The sequence below is a fragment of the Gobio gobio genome (assembly GCF_949357685.1).
Source record: "Gobio gobio genome assembly, chromosome: 21".
NCBI lineage: Eukaryota > Metazoa > Chordata > Actinopteri > Cypriniformes > Gobionidae > Gobio > Gobio gobio.
The window spans coordinates 6,161,023-6,170,695 of record NC_137117.1 but is presented as its reverse complement, the minus strand read 5'-3'; the positions used below and the strand labels follow the sequence as shown (position 1 = coordinate 6,170,695).

The following is a 9,673-nucleotide window of genomic DNA, read 5'->3' as shown; positions in this document are numbered from 1 at the left end:
CCAGGATCTTCAGCGTGCACTGGGACGGTTTGCAGCCGAGTGTGAAGCGGCTGGGATGAGAATCATCGCCTCCAAGTTCAAGGACATGGTTCTCAGTCGGAAAAGGTTGGTGGAGAGTTCCTGCCTCAAGTAGAGGAGTTCAAGTATCTTGGGGTCTTGTTCACGAGTGAGGGAAGGATGGAATGGGAGATCAACAGTCGGATCGGGAGGAGAATCCCGGGGAAGACCTAGGACACGCTGGAGGGATTATGTCTCCCGGCTGGCCTGGGAACGCCTCTGTATTCCTCCGGAAGAGCTGGAGGAAGTGTCCAGGCAGCGTGAAGTCTGGGCATCTCTACTTAGACTGTTGCCCCCGCAAACCGGCCCCGGATAAACAAAAGATGATGATTATGATGATATACTGTACATTTTATCCCTCTACACTACCCCATGCCCCTAAACTTACCCATCACATACACACACACACACACACACACACACTACCCCTAAACCTACCCATCACACACACACACACACACACACTACACCCTAAACCCATCACAGGAAACATTCTGCATTTTTAATAAAACATTCTTTAGTATGTTCTTTAAGCTATTTTAAATATGAGGACATATGAAATGTTTACGTTACAATACCAGTGTCATTATACAAATTTGTGTCCTCATAAATAATAAAAACAAGCACACACACACACACACACACACACACACACACACACACACACACACACACACACACACACACACACACACACACACACACACACACACACACACACACACACACACACACACACTTATGGTCAGTGCATCGCCTTTAATCAAGGAAGGAGGAAACAAACAAACATCAACAAACCACAGAAGGGAGTTTTTCCAGAGCTGGGAGGAGCAGAAGGAGAGATGATCCATGATATCAATGTGTGCTGACAGAGAACACACACACACTCGCACAGAAATCAGCACATCCACAGGTGAGAAACACAGAGTTTGAGACAGTTCACACTGATGATAACAGGATTTCCCTCAGGAATGGAGAGAATCCCACTGATGTATCTTCTGCTCTCAGGTGAGTGAGTGTTTAATGCAGAGCTACACTAGTTCTAGAGCTCATAGTGTTAGAGCTGAACGTCTCAGAGTTTGAGCTTCACTAGTTCTAGAGCTCATAGTGTTAGAGCTGAACGTCTCAGAGTTTGAGCTTCACTAGTTCTAGAGCTCAGTGTTAGAGCTGAACGTCTCAGAGTTTGAGCTTCACTAGTTCTAGAGCTCAGTGTTAGAGCTGAACGCCTCAGAGTTTGAGCTTCAGATGAATCTGCAAATCAGATCAGACGCATAACTTGACTTCAGCCAGTAATAAACCTCCTGGAACAGTGTTTCCTATAGACTATTTCAGGTAGATGTAGTGTTTGGGTTAAACCTTGGGTTTATTTTTCTCCATTATGCCCCTGATGCCTTTGGCTTGGCTTGCTCAGTTGGGGACAATAAATAAACACATTTTTCAACTAAATATCCAAATAAATCTAATTATGAAACTAAATTAACCATATAAACTAAATTACTGATCTAATTATTGATCTAAAGCCCACACTGTCACTGTATGATAATTGAAATGAACTGATGACATCACCGTTTTTTCCAGAATGGCTATACAGCTGAATAAAATTATGCTGCATTATTTTCCTGTTTAACACTGTAAAGCTGCTTTGAAACAATCTACATTGTTAAAAGCGCTATTTAATAATAATAATAATAATAATAATAATAATAATAATAATAATACATTTTATTTGTACTGCACTTTACATTTGGAACAAATCTCAATATAAATAAAGTTGACTTGACTTGACTTTTAGTATTAATAATAATAATATAAAATTATTATTTCAGGGCTCTATAGGCGAGTTAAACACTGTTGACAAAAGGCATGAAATCCAGCTGATTTCAGAGCAAGTGTGATGGTCAAATTAGAGATTGAACAATGTGTTTTGGGTAATTATACTACAAAATATTAGGCCTACATTTGGATTTTCATAAGCAAATTAACAAGGGTTTGGGGCAAATTATGAAATTCGAAATATGAGGGGCAAAAACTTTTCTTATTATGTATTTTGTATTTTGTCTTGTTTCCAGTCCAAATATCTGCAAATTCTTAAATCAAGATGCTTTTACAAGATTATAGTATATATAGTATTTTTCATGTCATTACATTGTTTAGAGCATAATAAACAAATGGATAAAAATTATAATAATAAAATAATAAAAAATATTTTTTGGGGGGGGGGTTGATATTTTATTCATATGTTATGCTATGTCCACGTATGCGGGCGGCGGGACTTAGTTGTGTAAAAGATAAAATGACATGAAATGACATGTATTGGTAAAAACAATGGGATTTATTTATTCACCAATAATCAATTTTCAGGATTTTTTTTTAACAAACTTTGTTTAAAAATGATTCTGAACTATGCTATGAAAGATATAACAGAATGAAATGATATACCATTTTACTTTATGCTAAATGTGGGTGAAAAGGACATACATGGGTTCTCCCATTCAAAGTATCTCTAATTTGCATATTAATGTGTTCTTGGAGCAACATGTCATGAAAAGAAGTGTATTGGGAGTAATATTTGGCAACATTTTCATAATATCTAATACTTTATAGGAACATTGATATGTAATTTCTTTTCATATTCACTTGTTGCGCCTGATAAACATGATTTAAGTCCCGGTGTCTCTACATGTATGAAATCAATGCCCTGTTTCGTAACAGAAACCCCATAACATTTTCCTGAGATGTTGATTTTTAACAAACTATTTGAAAATTAGTCAGATTTAAATAATAATTACAAATAAAATATCATCATATTTCCATAAGAGTGCTAAATTTGATCATTCAGCCATTTTTAAAGCCCAATGGGAAGTTGTTGTCCTGGTGAAACCTCCAAAAGTATTCTCTGGTATCTCTGAGAAGCCCTGAATGTGCTCTTTACAGGACGTCCCGACTCAAAACTGTGACATGTGTGGTCTCAGAGAAATTCACTACAATATGATGTCCTCACACGACGACAGTGGCCTAGGAGCATAAGAAGTTTTAGATATTTCGACTGGAAACAAGACAAAAATACTAAATATAAAAAGCTTTCTATGCAGTGTTCATATTCAAAATGTTATTATATTGGATTTGAGTTTTAAAGAAATGTATACATTTAATTGCAAGAATCTGACATTTGTCTTTTATTATTATTTACCAGTTTTACACGCATGCATTTAATAAGGTTAAAAAAAAACTGCCCTTGTAAAGGTAAAAAATGAGCCCAGCAATCAATTTAAGGGGCAGTTATTGGCTGTGATGGGAAAACATTGATCAGAAGTGCTCAAACATCTAAAGCCTAGAGCCCTGATTAATATTGTTATATGTGTGAATGAGATGTTGATGATCATGACTAAAAGAGTTCACTCAATCTCAAGTCAACACAAAGACTTCAGTTTTTCCAATTTAGTCACTGAAAAGGGTTTGGAGCTCTGAACTCTGAAACATTTCACTTTAAAATATTCTCGCTATAGCTCACGTTAGCAATCACTCACTGAAACTCTTGCCTGTTTGAACTCTTGTCGATGTGAGTCTTGAGATCTGAGTGAATTCTTCTCTTCTCAGCCGTGGTCAGTTTGTCTGCAGGTGCTCTGCGTCAGTATCACTTTGTGAATCAGAACATGAGCTGGACTGATGCTCAGAAACACTGCAGAGAGAAATACACAGATCTGGTCAAGATCACCGACACACAGGATCAGAATGACATAGAGCAGGTCATAAAGCGTGAGAACGCCGGCGCTGGCCGTGTGTGGATTGGGCTGAAGAGCACAGACTCATGGATGTGGTCTCTGAGTGACCACGAGTTCTACAAAGCAAACGAGTTTCACTACTGGGACAAGACCACAAATCCACAACAACCAGGAGGAGAAGGAGACTGTGTTTTTATGAATGCTGAAGGAAAATGGTATGATGCAAGCTGTAATACTACAGTACAATTCATCTGCTATAATGGTGAGTTTGGCTGTAAAATCAAACACTGAAATGAGCTAAAAGACCATATTAGAGTATTTTCATGTAGAATAATAATTAAACATTGGTAGTTTTGAATGATGAACCATAATTGCATCAGTTTTGTCCTTAAATATTTTCTTGCTTTTGATGTATTAAATGTATCTAATATTACACAAATGTCTTTCTCTTGTATAGCCAGCAGTACAGGATTCGTCCTTGTACAGGAGCTGAAGAATTGGACTGAAGCTGAGAGACACTGTAGAGAGAATCACACACATCTGGCCAGTGTGAGGAATGATAGTGAGAATAATGTGATTAAGAAAATCATAACTTCACCTAATACTGCCTGGATCAGTCTGCGCAGACGCTGGGTTAGGTCAGATAACAGCACCTCCACATTCACACACTGGAAAGATGGTCAAACCAATATCAGAGCTAACAGAGATCATATCTGCGCCTCGATTAATATCAAAACCTACCAAGGACAATGGATAGATGAGGAATGTACAGATCCTCATCCCTTTGTGTGTTATGACAGTAAGCAGACGCGCGCGCACACACACACACACACACACACAATCATCTGAACAAACGCTAGTCTACACGTGAAACAGCACAAACTCTCAGAGAATGAGATGTGGGATGAGTCACAACATATTAGATTATTTGTATTGTTTTATCATCTATAGGTCTATTTTTATTTATAATTAATTAATGTATGATAATGAGTTTACACTGAACAGCTGAGCTTCATTTTCTAAGTTCTGGGGTCAGTTGAGAGAGTTCTCGTCACAACTCTGGCGGATCCTCAGACCACAAGGTTTTAAGTGTTTTAAGCGTAAAGAGCCAATTAAACATTTTTTCCTACCTACATTTCACGTACGATTATAAAATTCAGTACACACATGTAACAGCCCAACACCTACAAAAAAGTCTCTGGGAGCAGAATCTGAAAACCAACAGGAAGTGAGATATTTTGAATTTTCTCTGCAAAATGGCTGCAGTTTTTGCCATTTCCAGATGTTGTACTTTAACTAACTCCTACGAGAGATTTAATCAGATCATCATCATATTTGGTCAGTCTAGTCTAAAAGCCTGTGCAATGTTAAATTGAGAAGATCTTGAGTTTTCACTGAAGGGCCTCACACAGTCTGATGTTTCGTCATGACACAGGAAGTTGTTGTAACTCAGGCATACAATGTTAATAGCATAACTGTAAGTCCAACTTTGGACAGTTGGTGGCGCTAGAGGGATTGAGTTAGAGACTCTAAATCTGCTGTGGTGACAGATCAGACTGCCCTCTATCTGTGTGCCAAATTTCATAACTTCGCCGCTTCCGGTTCTATGGGCGGCCATAGACTTCCAGAGCGGAAGAAGAAGAAACAGAAGAATAATTAGGTGCCATTATAAATAATTGCATTACTCATCACAAATGTACATATAATTGTTCAAAATTGTAGTCAAGTAGAAAGTAAAAGTTGCTAATACTTTGGATTTTCAATGGATGACAACAATCTCAGGTTTCAGTTGTAATTTGTGTTTTCGAAGATGAACGAAAGTCTTCTGGGTTTGGAACGACATGAGTGCGAGTAAATTATCGACGATTTTAATATACGGGTGAACTATCACTTTAACTAAAAATGCTTCATGTTTTTGTTTCTTGATCTGTTCCAGATAAACTGGTTCTGGTCAGAGAGAATCTGACGTGGACAGCAGCTCTGAGGTACTGCAGAGACACAGACATGGACCTGGTGTCGGTGGACTCGGAGGAGATCCAGAACCGGGTGAAGAGCGTGACCGCGAGCGCCTCCTCCGCTCACGTGTGGCTGGGTCTCCGTCACTCCTGCGTGGTCGGCCTCTGGTTCTGGGTGAACGGTCAGACCGTGTGCTATGATCAGTGGGCTCAGGGTTACGGCACCGGTGAGGAGAACTGCACTATGACAGTGAGATCAGGAGCCATTCAGACCACAGACCAGCACTGGATCAGCCTTCCTGAAACTGACACAAACAACTTCATCTGCATCAAGTGAGTGTCCAATAACGGCTTATGAGGATTCAATCAAGACGTCTGGACTCAAATCATCTCCATTTAAACTCGATATAACCTTCAATTCATGTGGTGATGGATTTAAACATTTATATGGTTTTAGGGTTCACTTTATTATTGCATATTATCTAGTAGTTAGCACAAAATGTAATATGATGTTCTTCATTTGGATAAAATCATCTGCTGAATGAATAAATGTAATGTAATATTAATCTCATATTGATTAAAATATATAATGGAATATTTTGAACTGGTGGAGGTTAAAATGTGTTCACGTGAATAAAATTGTGACCTACAAATATATACAGTGGCATCAAAAAGTATTTGGACGCTTAAGTAATAATTAGAAATGACATGATTTGACACTTTGGTTTGATATTTTATTTCATCTAACGGAATGAAACTCAGATATTTTAAGAGTCTGAATACTTGTTGAGGCTGTGGTGCTTCTCTTCTATGTACTGAATGAACTGCACATTAATCTGGGGTCTATAATTACCCAAATCTAGGGCTGGGTGGACAATATGAAATTCTTGAGTTTAATCGATTCTCATTAGCAGTCGCTCCAGCGCCTCGTTCCGCTCCCAAGGCTTTCAGCCCCGCCCTGCTTCATACTACTGTAACGTTAATAAATCTGTAATACTTTCGCTCATACATGAATATGATTTCTGCTTCTGGATTCTTTCCCGCCGGCTGTAGATGTGAATACACCAGTTCCCATGATTCCTCAAAATCAAGCTTTGTTTTGTATAAGCGACCTCTAGTGGCGAAACATTACACATTGCACCTTTAATATTATAGTTATAATATTTTACCTGATATATTTAAATGAATCGACATTGAGATTGGAATTGAAGCTTGTGAACTGAAATTGTGAATTTTATGTCAATACCCAGCCCTATTTTGAATGTCAGGGATTGTTTTTCTTTGCTGGATTTCTGTCGGTTTGTGATTCATACTCATTAATAAATAAATAAAGCTTCATTTGACATTGATGTCTGTCTGATCTACTTTATCGCATGCTTAACTACATGTATTCTGACATGAGTGTTCTTTAAGATCCTCAAGCTCTGAAGCAGAGAGATGAACATATGATGTGCGGGTCCCTGAGGGAGGAGAATGAACCAGGACGTCCCGTACAGACGCTGCGGGTGTGGAGATGTAGATGCGTCTGGCCTGGAAGGGTCTAAAGCTCGAATGAGTTTAACACACTTACAGGAGCGGACTGGGACTTACTGACACAATACTGACATATCAATCCTACTTTACATTTATAATTGAAATGATCTTCTTTTATGCCCCTCATTAATAATAATGTTTGACAGGCATACTTATGTTATATTTTGTAGCTCTTTTCAATACGGGACAGTTAATCAGTAAAGTTTAGCTATAGCCTAACATAGTCCACACTAGGGATGCGCGGTATACCGGTACTGGGAAAATACCGGTATGTATTTTATTTCAAACGGTACGATATCAAGATTTTGCTCATTTCTGTATATGCTGATGTTCCGAAGTTCACCGCTAGGTGGCAGTGCGCTACCCAAACTGACGCGAAACCGGCAAATGCGGCATAGAGGAACAAAATGAATACAGCAGTTGAATCTCACTCAACACGCACAAAAGGAGTTAATAAAGAGAGAAGTTGAAGTGAAATTTGGAATTGCTTTGCTTATAAAACTGCTGAAGAACCATCAAACCTTGCCAAGCATCTGCCACTTGCCCATCCTGTCTTGTACAAGACATTAAGAGATCGACAGGTGAGTGCATAAATCAAACGATCTAATTTAGACATTTATTTTCTTTTAATAAATACTGATCAACGCACATACATAAGATCGTATCGTTTAAATACATTGACATCTCCAGCTTTAGTTTCAACCAATGACGTTTAGATTGCATAATATTTGCACGCACACTATTGCACTATATTCGCCTAAGACATAACCAACTGTGTTTATGTGACTACTCACTAAAGATGGACATTTTTTACATAAGTTTGTGTGTATTTGACTAAGGAAAAACAATTTAATTTGGAATGCGCAACGCTCTTTAGGCTTGTCTGTTTGTTGTTAGTATGAGCGCAAAGAAAACTCTCTCTTAGCTCCCATACCATGTATTACGAAATGCTATAAAATCGCTTGCATGTTCAAATTGGCGAGGTTTAAAAAGAAGTGGGCAGTGATTTCCGTCAGCTCTCCCGAAACGAAAGCTTAAGTTTTGAATCGGAGCGCGCAGACTGCTTTTATAGTGCATGTGCGATGTCTTTTGAAGCTAGAAGCAAATTGCTAATTTTGAGAGCTAGAGAAGGGTGTATTGCTGAAATTACTTTGCACAAGAAAGTTTCCAATTGACTAATCTTTGTTGATTCATTTAATAATAAACATTTGCGTTAATTTCCCGCTTTATAAACCTCAAACCTGCGAGAGTGAGTAAAATTATGCGCATTACCCGCGCCAAAATTCAGACCCTGTATGGTATCGATTTAATATCGGTACTTCGGTATTAGATTGTGGTACCGTACCGAAGCCAAAATTGTGGTATCGAGCCATCCCTAGTCCACACATTTTTTTTTAGAACCGATACTGATACCAATTATTCAGATGTTTATTTTTCCGATAACCGATAAACAAAACCGATATTTATTGGTTTATCACGTCTGTATTGGGACATGATTTGATGGATTCCATGACCAAGTTGGTCTCTATTTTTAAGTCTAAACTACATATCAAGGATTTCTCTCATTTGTGCATTAATGGCTGTTATGTTAAATAAAGTTTATTAACTCTGGGATTTTACCTTTGATCACCGTTTTCAAAACAAGATGGCCCCATTGATCAGGGAAACCGATACTATAAAACCTGATTATGAGGAGATGCTTAAATATCAGGAAAAATATTGGTAAAACCGATTATCGGTCGATCTATATCCAAAATGCTCTTGGACAAGTGAAACTACTGAGGGAAAGTGTATATACTAGCATCAATGAGCCTTGGCCGCCCATGACCCTGTGGCCGGTTCACCACTGGTCCTTCCTTGGAGCACTTTTGATAGAGACTGACCACTGCAGACCGGGAACACCCCACAAGAGCTGCAGTTTTGGAGATGCTCTTGTAACGAGATAAATAAATGTTGTTAAGGGTTATTTAAGTAAATCCTGCAGTAATGGGATTGCGTTTCCTATTGCTTACACTGGTGGCGCTGTTGCACCCGGAGTTCGTAAGATCTGCAGCAGAGCTAGAGTGAACTGCTGTGGGTGAGTTGGTTCTGTTGTAGCTCCACACTAAAAGCTATAAATATATATTTCCTGATTGAATGTGAGACAAGAAAGGATTGTAAACAATAGACACTGATTGAGTTTTGGAATGTGTTTTCTGTTTATATTACGGGTATTTTGATACTTTATTCCTGTTTTCATGAATTCTATGATCTTTCCATGTGCGTTCTAATGAGATGAAATATATTTTGAATAGATGGAGCTGTAGAGCTGTATCTTTCCCGAACTCACCATCTCTCTCTTTTCCACTGCTCTGTGTGCAGGTAATTTTGTCATAGTGTTTAAGAATTTACTCTGTATTGTTCAGT

The 9,673-nt window shown here is 38.4% G+C and overlaps 1 protein-coding gene across 1 annotated transcript; it reads left to right on the top strand.

Moving 5' to 3' along the window:
* The first annotated feature begins 908 nt into the window (after positions 1–908).
* On the top strand, positions 909–7,082 carry LOC307117338 (C-type mannose receptor 2-like). Its single transcript, XM_079802132.1, has 4 exons — positions 909–1,065; positions 3,655–4,041; positions 4,237–4,578; positions 5,716–7,082. Exons 1-4 carry the CDS (start codon positions 1,005–1,007, stop codon positions 6,069–6,071), a joined length of 1,146 nt encoding a protein of 381 aa, XP_079658258.1. The 5' UTR covers positions 909–1,004; the 3' UTR covers positions 6,072–7,082.
* The last annotated feature ends 2,591 nt before the right edge of the window (positions 7,083–9,673 follow it).

Bases quoted from the DNA above. Each gene is read 5' to 3' on its own strand.
- LOC307117338 (XM_079802132.1), top strand. From the start codon at position 1,005: ATGATAACAGGATTTCCCTCAGGAATGGAGAGAATCCCACTGATGTAT. The intron at 1,066-3,654 runs GTGAGTGAGTGT...TTCTCTTCTCAG, and splicing joins GATGTATCTTCTGCTCTCAG to CCGTGGTCAGTTTGTCTGCA. The intron at 4,579-5,715 runs GTAAGCAGACGC...GATCTGTTCCAG, and splicing joins TCCCTTTGTGTGTTATGACA to ATAAACTGGTTCTGGTCAGA.